Source organism: Drosophila sechellia, chromosome 3L (genome assembly GCF_004382195.2).
Source record: "Drosophila sechellia strain sech25 chromosome 3L, ASM438219v1, whole genome shotgun sequence".
Lineage (NCBI taxonomy): Eukaryota > Metazoa > Arthropoda > Insecta > Diptera > Drosophilidae > Drosophila > Drosophila sechellia.
Window position 1 is genome coordinate 24912162 of NC_045951.1, and position 15742 is coordinate 24927903.

At 39.7% G+C, this 15742-nt stretch overlaps 1 protein-coding gene across 2 annotated transcripts; it reads right to left on the minus strand.

Annotated features, from left to right (window-relative positions):
- Positions 1-9307: 9307 nt before the first annotated feature.
- On the minus strand, positions 9308-11684 carry LOC116801174 (zinc finger BED domain-containing protein 1-like). 2 transcript variants are annotated; one of them, XM_032719229.1, is made up of 4 exons: positions 11504-11684; positions 11173-11327; positions 9517-11105; positions 9308-9448 (listed from the first exon to the last, which is right to left on the minus strand). In XM_032719229.1, the coding sequence occupies exon 3, from the start codon at positions 11001-11003 to the stop codon at positions 9528-9530; it is 1476 nt and encodes a 491-aa protein (XP_032575120.1). In that variant the 5' UTR covers positions 11004-11105; positions 11173-11327; positions 11504-11684; the 3' UTR covers positions 9308-9448; positions 9517-9527. The 2 variants fall into 2 exon arrangements, with proteins under 2 accessions (XP_032575120.1, XP_032575118.1); XM_032719227.1 differs by having other exon boundaries at positions 11173-11684.
- Positions 11685-15742: the final 4058 nt, after the last annotated feature.

Sequence of the window (15742 nt, forward strand, 5' to 3'; positions counted from 1 at the left end):
ATTTCTAGTAACCGTTAGATTTTCTGCCGAACGTAGTCTGGGTAGGAGCGGGGGGAAGTAGATGCCTGTAGGAATAACGGAAGCGTACAGAAAAATGCGGGTTACAGTGGAGAAGTGGAAGTGGAGAAGGCATGGACATAGCTCAATGTTACAATTGCCAAAATTTTGGTCACACCCGCAATCGCTGTCATTTAAGGCCAATTTGCGGGAATTGTGCGGGTACCTAAACAATCAATACGTATGTGCAAACTGGATGGAGAATCACCATCACCAGAATCACCAATAAAGGCTGCAAAGTCCGAATAGAATTGAGTAAAAAATTAAAGCCAGGGCCTAGACCACCCAACTACACCATTAACAAAAATGATTAAATCCGCCATGTACAATACGCGTCGTCGACAGCTGTCAGAAATGGAGTCTCCTATGCTGACATAACTAAAGAACTAAACTAAACAAGTACAGCGTTCCTAATAAGAACACAATCACTCTAAATACTGGGGAGAAAATCCAACTCTAACAGGAACCTTGCCACTCTCGAGAAGGCAATCTTGGACATTAACGCCAGATTGGATCAACTTTTAAAATTAGTCATGAAAACGATTGAGTCCAACAAAGCTTTTCGTGATCTAGTCCACACTCTGATTTCTAAAAAAAGATAGTCTTAAACTTAAAAATCGGATTATGGAACGCAAGAGGATTAGTACAGAAGAATGAAGAACTTTGACTTTTTCTTATTGCCCACTCTATAGACATCATGCTAATTACTGAAACTCATATGCGCCCTGGACTAAATGTATACACTCCTGGCTATGAACAATATTATGCCAATCATCCAAGTAACACCGCCAAAGCCGGTTCTGCATCAAAGCCAATATTCACCACACTCAACAGTGCGCACTGATTTACAAGTCACCAGTCTCAATATACAACGAGTGGTGGTATTATCAAAATAGCTTCTCTGTATCTTCCTCCAAATAAGCGTTGGACTAAAAACAACTTTGATCAGCTCCTGATCACATTGGGCCCTAAGTGTATAGCAGGAGGCGATTACAATGCTAAGCATCAATGGCGGGCAACCTAAGGGCATGCAGTCCACCTACCTTTTAGACAAACGCCAACAGCTTTGGACTTTTTTATCGTAAAGGGGGGCCAATAAATAAACTTTCAATTGAAACAAAACACGATCTATCTTCTGATCACCTACCTGTAGTAGCAACATTAAGCCACACTCCCCAACATAAGTCCAGAAAGAAATCCTTACTATCTCCCGGCTCCTCTGTCGAAACATTTAGGAATGTCCTAGACAGAAGCATTAACCTAAACATGGACATAAATTATCCAGAAGACATCGAAGATGCTATAGTGATGTTCATGGACAAAATTCACGTGGCTGCGACACTTTCTACACCAGGAAGCAGAAATACTCCTACCCAGAGTAGACGCAGTATACTTCCACAAAACGGTTCAGTTCTCATACATCTCAAACGAAGAGCTAGACGAGAATTTTCCAGAACAGGAGACGCACGCGCCCACAACATTTACAAAAGGTTATCAAATCGTCTTAACAAGGTTCTGGTGAAAAACAAACAAGACTACTTTAACCAAATACTGGAAAATGCAAGTCCTGATGCATCGACTAACTACTCGCTGTGGAAACTCACGAATAAACTTAAAAGACAAGTTATTCCAAAGGCTCCCATCAGAAATCCGGCTGGTGGTTGGTGCGGCTCCAGTCAGAAAAAGGCTGATATCTTTGCAAGCAGCTTAGAGGATAGATTTAAGCAATTGAATCTTACTCCGGCAAAACACCGAAACAGGGTGCAAACACTCTTGGACCAACCTTTTCAAATGGCCCTTCCCACAAACCCTGTTACTTTGGAAGAGGTAGTAACGCAGATCAAAAAGCTCAAACCTAAAAAATCGCCTGGTGAGGACCTCCTAGATAACAGGACGCTCAAACTCCTTCCCATTAAAGCTGTACTTTTCTTAGTCCTATTGTTCAATAGCACTCTAAGGCTGGGACACTTTCCAAGCAAATGGAAATCAGCAATCATAACGATGATTCCGAAGCCTGAAAAGCAACCCAATGAAGTAGCTGCATATAGGCCAATTAGTCTTCTACCCGCGCTAGGGAAAATGTTGGAAAGGGTAATATTAGAACGCATCCTCAAACTTCCAAGCGTGAGCCAAGCTATTCCAAAGTGGCAGTTCGGTTTCCGAAAAAGTCATGGCACTCCAGAACTGCTACACCGGGTGACAAGCTTTGCTTTGGAGGCAATGGAGGACAAGATGTATACAACAGCTGTATTCATGGATATACAACAAGCCTTGGATAGAGTTTGGCATGATGGTCTTCTAAGTAAGCTTAAGACCATTTCGACGCCACAGCTATTTCTTCTTATCAAAAACTTTCTATCGAACAGACAGTTTAGTGTGGTTGTCGATGGCGACAAATCGTCTACGCGTACAATCTCAGCAGGCGTACCCCAAGGCAGTGTTTTAGGCCCGACTCTTTATTCGCTGTATACTTCTGATATGCCGGATTCCTGGTGCTGTACAGAAGTTGAAGACGAAAACGTTCTTATTGCAACCTACGCGGATGACACCGCGGTAATGGTCAGGAGTACAAGCATAAGTGATGCAAAAAGGGGCCTACAGGAATATGTGACGGCCTTCGAGAAGTGGGCAATGGAATGGAATATCGGCATTAATTTCAGCAAATGTGCTTGCGTCACATTGACAAAAAGGCCTTTGAATTGCGATGGATTTTCCATGCTCGGCTCCACACTTCAACACGAGACCTTCTACAAATACCTCGGGGTGATTTTGGACAGAGGACTAACGCTTCAAAGGCATTCGACGATGATCAAGCAAGCAGTACTTTCAAAGGCTGCAAAAATGTCGTGGCTCTTATAGCCGAGAAACAAACTCACATTGGCAAATAAAGTTCGCCTGTATAAATCCATCCTGACCCCAATTTGGAAGTAGGCGTTGCAAGTATACGGAATTACGGCTAGAACTAATCTGAATAAAATAAGAATTGTTCAAAGTAAAGTAGTTTGGTGCATGAGATCCAGAGATATAGAAAGGGATCTTAATATTCCAAAGATAGGCGATGTGTTGAGGACCCATGCGGAAAGTTATATGCGGCAACTCGGTTCCCACCCAAAAACCCTGGCGAGAAAGCTTATCCATCCCCCGATAAAAAGGAGGCTAAAAGGTTTCCACCCATATGATCTCCCATCGAGATTATTATAATTATTTGTTCATGGAAAACAAATCTATTAAATATTGTTAGAGTAGCTTAATTTGTAAAGTAATGTATAAGTAATGTTTAAGTAATGTATATATTGGTAAGCGTATGCTTACTATTTTATGTAAAACCTGGTAAAGCTGCCACATAGGTAGCAGTAAACTTGTTTAATTCCAATTAATAAAATTTACAAAAAAAAAAAAAAAGTGCATTGTGTGCATTATTATTGATGAATGTGGACTGGAGTGGGTCTCCAATATGTGTTGGTAATGCGTGTAGATTTAAGAACTACGCATAATTCTGATTTTGTGAAGAGAGATTGAATCAGTCAGTGTTCGATCATTGAGCAGAACAGACATCCCTCGCTCACGCGCCAGAAAACGTTGCGCAGACAACGAGAATAATGCAGAGGAAGAAGGGCGTCCTGATGACTCTTCGACATCAGAAGTGGGATAGGGTCCTATACCTTCAACAGTAGATGGACCATGGCCTACTATTATGGAAATGCAAAATAAAAATGTAATTGAACTTGTGCGGGCCACAAGTGGCATTAAAAGGCAGCGCGTAGTGGCATTAAGTCATCAACGCGGAAAATCAAGTGTAAAACATTCAACAGAGAAAAGCGAGTGAAGCAGTGCAGTGTTGCAGTACCTAAGGGATTCATAAATCATAAAGGCCATGGAGCTGAATGCTCGCTGCTGAAAGAAAAGCTTAGTACTAAATTTTCTGGTAAAAGATTTAATAATGTTGTTATGTTAAAAGGCATAGGCAATAATTGAACTTGTGGTACTGTACAGGTTTTAAGTAAGGTAAATATTGACGATTATTGCATTGAAATTTTGTTTTATGTAATAGGCGATGATCATATGCAAAACGATATTATTATTGGTCGCGAATTATTAAATCATGGTTTTGATATTGTCATTTCGTCAAACCGATTTAAAATTTCGAGAACCAAAATAATTAAGTTGTATACAAGCATTGATTCAGCCGATATTGATACGGAACTTGATGAACAAGATAAAATAAAACTATATACATTGTTGGCAGGGTACTCAAATTCTCTTTTAAAGGGTATCCCATGTACTAAGGTTAAAGTTGGCAAAAATGAAAATGTTGAAGCCACTAAAAAAAGCGAAGCACACCAATAAAGGTGATGAAAGATTTATTGCTGGCCAAAGAAAATGGCAAGACCAGATAAATAATGCAGGCACAAGTGCAAAACAAACTGAAAAAAAAAAAAAAAAAAATAATAATAATATTATAAAAGGACAATTGAATGGAACACGAGGTCGTGTTAGAGTCAGCATGGCCGTGTCGGAGTAGTAGTAGTAGACGATTACGCATGAACTCGAATTATTTCATCATATAATGTTTTGCGTCTTTGCATTGTGGTTGTCCGTCGTTTTTCTGCAAGTACCCTTGAAGCGGGGCGACAACGACGCGTCGCCTGTTTAGTTGCACGACGATGAGTCGCGACGTTGCCGCCGAGCGTGGTTCGCCATATTGTTGCAGTTAAGTTTAAATTTGGTAACGGGTGGTGGTGTGAGTTAACTGGCCGGCTTATAGACTGCGTCATCTGGCCACGTATGTTGTCCGGATTGTCGAGTTGTAAGCTGTGAGCTAGGCTAACAAAAGATGGACTGGCCGGTTTGAAAAACTGTGGGCTAGTAGAAAAATGTATGGAAATCCAGAGCTTTAACGATTTATGTGTGAAGAAATGTGAAGAAGTGTGAAGATAAAATTATGATTGATTGCTTGAAAGTTGTTGGTAATCCGGATCTCACGGCTTGAATGTAATAAGTGAAATGTTTTAAATATTTGTATTAGTTTGCTTTAAAGTCATTGTTCACACTATAAACTTGTGCGTACACTTAATGAGTTCAATTCGGGCGTTTGAATCTAACTGACTCGCTGCTGCGAGTGCTTCGCATTTTATTCATTCTTACATAGGTTCTTATCATCTAATTATATAATGCAGCGCTTGTAAGACGACGCAGTCTGCGTTGGTAAATGCAGCTGAGTTTTATTCTTAAATCTATGTTTGAGGCCTCCCGCGTGGTCATATCTCTTGACACTCCGGCAATAGACCGCTGCAATCGTACTTATCTGTAGTTGCCACTTATGCTGTCCCGTGACATGTTTATTGCAGCCCATAAACACATATTTAGACAGTCATAAAGAATGAAGAATAACTTAATGAATTAATAACGATGATCGATATTAAGGGATTACTAGCACACGAGGACGTGTGATAGGTCAGGAAGGCGCTTTTTCTATTCTTTTGATGCGCGACAGAGAACCGACATGCCTCGGGAAGTAGATGTCTGCAAGAATAACGGAAGCGTACAGAAAAATGCGGTGTGCATTAGTATTGATGTATGTGGACTGGAGTGGGTCTCCAAAATGTGTTGGTAATGCGTGTAGAGTTAAGAACTACGCATAATTATGATTTTGTGAAGAGAGATTGAGTCAGTCAGTGATTGATCATTGAGCAGAACAGACATGCCTCGCTCACGCGCCAGAAAACGTTACGCAGACAACGAGAATAGTGAAGAGGAAGAAGGGCGTCCTGGCGTCGACTCTTCGAGAGAGTTTTGGCCATCGGAAGAGGGAGAAGATGCAGTGGTCTGGCCACGTGAGATAAGTTCGAACTCTTTTACCACCATACTATCCGGCCAAAAATCACCCGAACATATGGTCGAAAATAGCTCGTTTGGGACAGTTATCTGGAAAGATGATATGTCCCTAGCGTAAGAGAAGTTAAATTTTTCCACTTTTATATTACGGCTTTTGTTTTGTCTTGTATATAAGACAATATATAAACATCAGATGATGTTTGATCAGGGGAAAGCCGAGAACTGAAAATTTGTTTCTTTAGTGGAACCACCGCGAGGGGTTTTGGCCCTGCTGATTGTATTTCTGCAGTGCCAACTTGTTCCGGTAGTCCGGACTCAATGTTCCCTTGTGGTGGTAAACTAATCGAGACAGGTGAAATCACTGGTTGAGAAACCAGTGCAGACAAATCGGAATTTTTAGCAATCCCAGGGTGGGCTCCCTCCACAGCGGATTGATCGGATTGTTCCGAATCTTTTTTAGCTGCCGATCCTAACAACATATGCGGATTTGTTGCGATTGACAGCTGATCAGTTGTGGAGTCCTGTTGATCATTTGCCCGTGGTTGCGTGGCCTTATGCAGCCGACCACCAGCGGCTTTTTTGCACTTTTGAGATTCATCTAATAGCTCAAGGCCATTAAACTGTGAATTAAGCGCGGAAAGAAGATCATCGGCTCGACGAAAACTATCTCTAGCTACGCCAAAACTGTTGATCAGTTCTTTCAAGCCACCTTTAGTTTGGCGCATAAACGATTTCATCTCGTTCGCAACCACAAGGCAAGCAACACAACAGTAATTTAGATTTTTACCCTTTGCTAGGTCATCACTTGTTCGGCCATTAAAGCCAGCGCACTTAGTGTGCACCATTCTATCACATAGCCAACAAATCATTTTTGGTTTTATAATCTGGCAGCAATTTTTATAAAAGCAGACAACGTTTACTGTGTTCATATTTGTCTACAAACAGACCACTGTGCACGGAAACACAAAATCAAAAACTTTCAAGCGAGCTATTATAAGAACCGCACTAGAGCAGTCTGCTCAGAAATTTTAGATTTTATGTGGGGGAGCGAAAGAGAGAAAGAGAGTGAGAGCGGGAGAATAAGTCCACAGTGCAGTTTATGTGCATGCAAAAAAAAAACAACACCAAACAGCACTACGAACAACGCACAAAAGGGAGAGTAAACAAAACACAAAGACGAAAAATGCAAAAGACTTTGTATATTTGTTTAAACTACTGTACAAATCACCAATATTCACTTCGAAATTCAGAGAAAACGACTTGAAAATTTTTCATAATTTTATCGATTGCTTAAAGTTATATCAATTTGCCAAAAAAATTGGCCACGCCCACTCTAACGCCCTAAGGCCACCAAGCCGGTCACGCCAACACTTTTGAACAATTCTAAAATGTTTTCGGATCCTGTGCGAACTGGATCTTACAACGGTTTAAATAATTCCTGTAGCTCTAAGCATTAACAATGGAATTGGATGTAGCTTTTATGGCTCTCTCAAGCGCTTCCCAGAAACCGAAGATTTTGGGCTGCGGGGGAAGTATGGTTGCAAAACTAAAACTTAGAGGAATTGACGAAAGGGCACCACCAGGAGAGGAGCCTGCGCTTTAGTTTGACTCAACACGGGAAAACTTACCAGATAAGTGTGTAAGGCAAATTGATAGCACTTTTTCGAATCTATGCGTGGTGGTTAATTCCGACAACGAACGAGACTCAAATATATTAAATAGATATTCTCAGGCTTATGGCGCTAAAGCTTATGTAGCCTTCATTCATGGTGACAGTAAAATGTTTATTGTGTGTGAATGTGTTTATGTAAGTGGAGCCGTACCTGATGGTTTGGCCCATTATAAGGTCACTTGCTTCATAAATGGACAAATTGCGTCTAGTAATAATGAGATTGAGCAATAACAGGCCTGTAATGCCCTTATAAACCGCTGAACCACTTTCATGCTTGGAATTGTGAACTAAAACTGTTCACATGAACTTGGAATTCGCAGTAGGTGTGACTCATTAACTGGCACGTCCCTTTAGTGAGGTCTTCGGACGTAATCACTGTGACGCCTTGCGTGTATGCGTAGGTGAACCTGCGGAAGGATCATTATTGTATTGTATATCCTGTTGTGCGTATTTGTGCAACAACGCCGTTTCCTATAAAAACAAAATTTTGAACATGGAAATCGATGAAACAAAATACGGAAGTGGAAGTAAGTTCTTGCGGTACTTTTAACAGCTCGATTGCAAGTTTTTATTTTGTGTTTTAGTACAGTGGTCTGTCTGAATTCTGAAACTGAATTCCCTGACGATCATATACCGGTTACTTAGCTAGTTCCAATGAGATCGCGAAATTTCATCATGTTTTTGGGATATCGATAGATATTTAGGAATAAAATGAAAACAAATTTTAATTGTTCAAAAGTGTGGGTGTGTCTGCTTTGGGCGGTTTTATGGTGTTATAGTGGGCGTCACAGAAAGTTTTTTGGCAAATCGATAGAAATTTGCAAAACTAATCATATTAAGAAAAAATATCCAACAATTTTTAAAAAATGGAGTATCAGTTATGGGCGGTTTTAGGGTGTTCGAGTGTCTTCTATGTCTCTAGACTCTGTATGCTTAATCTCAACCTTCTAGCTTTTATAGTTCTTGAGATCCGACATTCATACTGACAAACGGACCGACGGACTGATGTACATACATGGCCAGATAGACTCGTCTATTGATCCTGATCAAGAATATATATACTTTGTATGGTTGAATATTTCTGCCTGTTATACACTTTTCAACGAATCGAGCATACCCTTTTACTCTACGAGTAACGGGTATAACTACACTGGCTACATCATTTAAGGACCATAGACCATACGTGACATGGTGAGGCATCTGGAGGAAACACCATATCCTGGTAGCATATGTAAGTTTATAGAAAAAGTTTGACAAACTAGAATTAGAGAGCGACCCTATTGAGAATACTAATTACACAGAAGTGCTAAAAAGAATACTTAAGACTGCAATCGATTGAAAATTGCCAGATAGAATGTATAAGTCATAAGCGCGACATTGATACTATTTCCAACCTAAAACATCCTACAATGGAGCTAAGGATTCTATGATGCTAACCCCGAAAGCCAATATTTTAATAAATCGAAAAGGCATAAGCAAAGGAGCAATGGAAATATAAATCAAAATAATAATCTAAGATACTATTATAAGGGAAAATATGCGGGCCCTTGAACTGAAGAAATTCGCAGTAATTGATACTCAATGTAAAGGTTACGTTGAGACTAGTGTTGGGTAATCCTAGTTCAATTTGAGGAATAAGTTCGTTCGTTCGCTTAAAATCAATGAACTAGGTCGTTCATTTAGTTCAATCGTTCATTTTTTAAACTTGCTTAAAGGTGCTTCAAAAAAAAAAAATGTTATGAATTTATTTCATACAATGCTGTCATTGAAAATTAATATTATTTATTCAATTTATGTCAAAAACACTTATACATAATAATAATAAGAAATAATAAAGAGTTTACAAACAGATAATATAGTAATTTTAATGCATTTATTTGATTTCTGAAAAGAGAATAGAGAAGTTTATTAGGGAACATTTTCAATAACATATGATAAAATTATGTTTATACCTGTGATCCATCTACATGTTGCTATGAAGGAACATTAGATTTTCCACTTTATTAGGTTTTAGTAGCATCCGTCTTTTTCGGATGATTTCCCCAGCACTTGAAAATAGGCGTTCGCAAGGAACTGATGTAGCCATAAGGCATAGTCGCTTAAGGCTGTAAGAATATAGATGCGGATACAATTTCTTTCTTTGTTCCCACCAAACCAAAGGGTCAGCAGTCCTCGGTATAAATTCCTCTTCGAGGTATTTTTCCATCTCTTTCTCGGCAGAACCGGTAGTGTTTGCAGCCTTTGTCGTGTTCTTGAACTCACTGTCAAAATCACACCAAACCGAACTCTGATTGGCTGAATTAGTTTCAAACGCAGGTGATTCGAATTCATAATTTTCGCTGTTGAGACGAATTGGAGTTACTTTCCTTTTAAGATTACAAACAGCTTTTTCGTATTCTTCTTTTGACTTGAACCAACGACCTTTAAATCGAGGATCTAAAATGTTACTCTCTGCGTAGAGTTCGTTACTTTCCAGCTTGCAAAATCGTCGATTCATCTCAGCTTTTAGAACTGCAACAAGTGCAGCAACACATTTATCCTTAGGCGTTTTGTTATTCAAACAGTTCTGTAGCAAAATCGCAAGAACTATAACCTTTGAAAGGGTTACATTCTTTTCTGCTGATATTTCTTCTGTTACCTCCATGAATGGTTTTAATATAGGCAGTAACTCTTCTACTATCGCCCACTCATTCTGAGATAAGTTTAATTCAGAACGCAGAGTAGAAAGTGTTAATATAAGAGCATCTTTCAACACAACAAGCCTTTCTAGCATTTTAAAAGTTGAATTCCAACGAGTTGACACATCTTGAATCAATTTGAGATCGGGCAAGTTCAATTGGGTTTGAGTTGACTTCAGCTTCTTAAGGCCGAAAGTGCTACGATTGAAAAACTCCACAATGAGTTTGACTTTGTTTTGTACAACGCTGATTTCGCGGAGTCCTTTTTGCACAATTAGGTTCAAGCTATGTGCAAAACATGGTATATGTGGCCAATTTCCTGTTTTAATGGCATTGACAATATTTGCAGCATTATCGGAAACCACAGCAGATATTTTGTTCTCTATACTCCATCTTTCTGCTATTTTTTGTAAAAATGCGCAGAGATTTTGACCACTCTGCTGCTCAACGAATGCCTCGCATGCAATCATATGTGAGCTCATAACAGTTGCCTCACTCTCAATAAAATGAGCTGTAACAGCAATATTACTTTCATTTGCAAGAGAGGTCCAACAATCCGTTGTCAAACAAACTGCAGATGCCAGCTCCATTTTTTCTTTGACGCTACCAACAATTTCGTCCCGAAGCTTTGGAAGAAGCACGTTGGACAGCGTTTTTCGAGTGGGCATTTTGTATCCGGGGCAATTAGACACATCATCTATGAGCTGCTTGAAATCAGGCTCTTCTACAATTCGCAATGCATGATGACCTTTTGCAATCATACGAACTAGTTGCCTATCAATTTTCTCAGCTTTCCCGGCAGCCGGTGGTCGTTGAATGAACGAAGTTATTACTTGCTGTTGGGGTCCAATTATCTGAGGAGTCTATGTTAAAAGAAATCAAGAATTTAGTAAGCCTACTTAAATGAATAAATCAAAATATTATGTTTACATTTGCTTCCTGTCGGCTTTCATTGGTTTGGCGCTTTGTTTCCTCCAAAGCTGCTGGGTGCTTATTTTTAAGGTGACGCGATAAGTTTCCTTGCGATCCACCAGCCACACTAAGCACAGTTTTGCAGTATTTGCATTTAGCACTCTTCTCATCCACTGAATCAAAGAAATTCCAAACTTTGCTATGCTTTCGTTTTGAAGCCATAGATACGCACAAGCTTGTAAACCGTAGTTTTAAATGTATGCGAAAATTAATCAGCTTATTCGATAAGCGAACTTTCGAACTAAATGAACTAAGACCAACCTATCGAACTAAGTGAACTCAGACCGACCTATCGAACTAAGTGAACTCAGACCGACCTATCGAACTAAGTGAACAACGAACGAACGATCAGGGTAAGAGATCAAAATGAACGACGTGAACTAAGTGAACTATATTGAACTAAGTGAACTAAATTGAACTATCGAACTATATTGAACTATAAAGGCAGACCTAGTTCGTTCGTTCAGTTTGGTGAATAGTTCAATTTAGTTCGTTCGTTCACGAACGACACAACACTAGTTGAGACGTTGTGATAACTTCGGATGCGATTTTGATCTATCCAGACTTCTCAAAACCATTCTCCTTGACAACTGACGCAAGTAATTTAGCTATTGGTGCTATATTATTTTAAAATCCCCGTCTGTTACGCGAGCAGAACGCTGAATAATGCCCTTTACCGCACAAAACTTGAAGAAGCCATGCTTGGTGAAATTGCAGATAGTACAAATGCAATGGTCCATAGTGTGAGTGAAGATAATTCAAACTACATATCAATAACTGAGAGACCTGAAAGTCCACTCAATGCCTACTCTAGACAAATGCAGTTAGAAAAAAAAAACAGCGATTCAACCAATGCATTCCAATGTAAGTCATTATTTTCAGAAGATGGAAATCAGTTGAACGCATAAAGAAGTTTTATATCCAGGAATAGAAAAAACCATTAGCTGGTTAGAATATTAACCATATTAACCATTAGCTAGGAGAATACTATTTCCCAGATAGCTAAAAACTAATCCAGACTAATCAACGTAAGAGAAAAATACGTGATAGACTTCTCTTACATTGACATTTATTCGGAATGTAAAAGTAGAAATTGGGTAGATGCAAAACGGCAATAACAAAAATATTTAATGACATGGAAAAACCACAGGAGATGAAAGCAGATAAGGATTCAGCCTTCAGGTGCATAGCTTTGCAGAATTGGCGTAAACATATCCGGCACACACACACACAAGAAAAAACGGCGTGTCTGATATAGAAAGATTCCAGAAGACAGTAAACATTCACACTGAGAATCATTAGTAGTAAACAAAATATAGAAGACAGATGTACAAGATTGTAAACAATCTTATATGTCTACAACCACAAAACCAAACATATCACTACTAAAAGATCTCCGGCGGATATCTTTTTGTATGCAGGAAACCAAAATTTTATTGTTGAGAAAAATGAAATTGACAAAATCGACAAGCTTAACGAGAAGATAAAGAGCAAAGTAACCAATCCATTTAGGAAACAGGAAGAATTGAACAACTAGACGATAAGCATTTTGAAGAAACGAACCGCGGTAGAAAGATCATAAGCTATAAGTCAAAATTTAAGAAACAAAAGAAAATTAATAAGAGTAACGGTCAGCGACTATTTCTCTTCGAGTGCGGACGTCTGTGTCTTTCCAATTGTGTGCGCTTTACTTATCGCGTAATTACCATCGCCGTTACATTGATATTTATCATCTTATCTTCTTGATCTTCTTATCAACGCGTACGTGCAAATCCAAAAACATTCAATATCCATAAATTTATTAACCGTGGCCCCCGGGCCACTCAATTTTGGGGATAATCGCTTTGGCAGTCTCAGCGTTTTCCCCAAAGCTAAGAATAAAAAGACCCTTTCAGAAATTACAAGTTGATTTCCCAGACCTCCCTGAAACGCAGTGCAAAAATCCGAGATATTTAGTGGTCTCATCAAAAAACTCTCCGAAAACCATATCCGACTAACTGCTTTGCCGTCCATAGAGCCCTTAAGTATATCAGCAAAGACATCACATCCATCTCTAATCTTCGCTATGGTAACCTTCTCTTGCTGGTTAACTCCAGGGAAGTAAGTGACAAATTTATCAAAGTGACCTCTTTACCTGGCTTATGCGATAACGTGTGCAAGCTCCACAACACTCTTAACTTTGTCAAAGGCACCATTTACGCTCCGTGTCTTATTAACATTCCAGAAAACGAAATTGGTGAGGAACTTAAATCTCAAAATGTGCACAGCGTATTTAAATTCTCACCCGCCTGTGTATTCTGTGCAAACTGCACCGGCGAACACGCAGCCTCCTCACCCGAATGCCCACAATATCAAACACAAAACAACTGCTGCACAACAAAACAAGCAAAAAATTCAGTTTCCATGAAGCTCGCACTATACTAAAACAACAACAAAACACAACAAAAACCACACGCTTACCTACTCGACCGTCGCAAACCAAAGCACAGCATCCGTTATGCTTGTCAAAAAATCCCGAAACCCAGACACGATTACAAACACCGACTTGCCCACCAGCTCGACAAAAGTACCATCTCCGCTCTCACCAACGTATCCCACTTCTCGGACGAACTCTCGAATCTCGAAGAGAATCTTACTTCCTTACCAAGCACCTCTGCCAAAACTGATTTCTCTTACTTAAGAACACCAAGTAAACTGAAAACATGCATTGAACGATCTCGCTCCCTCAGGGCGGAAGCAAATGCTCTTTTAGGACAAACCTACAACGACGACAAGAAAACATTAATGACCTCAAGATCCAACTCAACCGAATCAATTGCTTCACAAACCTCAAACCTACAAACAAAAATCAACACAACAGAATCAGATGACACTATGGACGATCCCGACTCCTCAGACCTCAGCCAAACAAGACATTGGTATTCTTATTAAAAGGAATGTCCCACATACATACCGTAACATTAACTCCAGTATACTCTGCTCCGCACTGCAGCTTAATCTTGAACAGGTCATTAATATTGTTAATGCGTACATCCCACCAAGTCAAATCTTTTCATCGTCTGACATATCAGAGATTCTACAAAATCTTACTGGATCCACAATACTCCTGGGTGACCTAAACTCATGGAGTTCTTTATGGGGTTCACCGCGCACAAATACAAGGGGTAAAAAATTGAAAGCGTAATTCTTGAAAACAGCCTAATTGTTCTTAACGACGGTTCCCCGACTCACCTTTCAACTCACAACACGTTCACTCACATCTATATCTCACTGATATCTCCAAAGATAGCCCATATGTGCAGCTGGTCTATATCAGATAATCTCCATGGAAGTGAGCACTTTCCCATAACCATCCACATAAACACACCTACCCGTCCCGATAATACTGTACCCCTTCCTAAATACAAGACATACCTAGAAAACTGAAAACGCTTTAATGAAAGTTGCGAAACATCAGCAGCATATTGGACTGACGGTTGCCTAAATCAGCAATTCGCACAAATGACGAAAGTCATACGAGCAGCTGCAAACTGTAGCATTCCCCAAACAAAAAGTGTTATCCACAAAGCCAAAGTGCCATGGTGGAACGCGAACCTTCAACAGCTTAGGGACCAAAAGCAACGCTTCTTCTCGTCCTACAAAGCCAATATGGATGATACAAACCTTATCAGATACAAAAAAGCAAACACCCCTTTCAAAAAAGCTGTACTTTCGGCTAAGCGTACCTCCCTTGAAAAATGTACTTCCAAAATCTCGTTATCTTTCTGAACCCTATGCCATCGACTCACTTTCCCCATCGGCTACATCCTTAGATTCCAAATTCACATTGATTGAAATAGAAAATTCAGTAGCAAAAGCAAAAGGGAAAAGCCCTGGGGCCGACAGAGTATCATACCCTATGCTCAAAAACCTATCTCCCCACCTAAAAACAAAACTTTTGGACATCTTTAATCAAATATTAAACACTGGAAAATACCCACATACATGGAGATCGGCTACCGTTATCCCTATCTCAAAACCAAACATACCTCCTTCTGATATTAACAGCTACCGTCCAATTTCTCTGTTATCCTGTCTGGGAAAAACACTATAAAAAATAATAGCACAAAGACTTATCTGGTTCAATAAACGCCACAACCTAATTTCCCATAATCAAGTTGCCTTCAAAAGAAATCATAGCACGATGGACGCGTTATTGCGTATCCAACCAACACTTCGCGTCGAAAGCTCTTTCGACCAAAAATCACGTCTCTATCTTGGCGACGGATTTTGAAAGAGCCTTCGATCGCGTGGGGATTCACGCCGTACTTTGCAGACTAGAGCGCTGGGGCATTGGTCCAAGGCTTTATAACCTAATTAAAGCCTTCATGACCAATCGGTCATTCAAAACTCCCATATTTTACACAATGGAATCCCGCAGGGTTCGCAACTTTCGGTGGTTTTATTTATGATAGCTAGAAGATATAAATGACATTGTAACTCGGCATAAAGATATTTACATCTCACTATACGCAGACGACGCAATAAT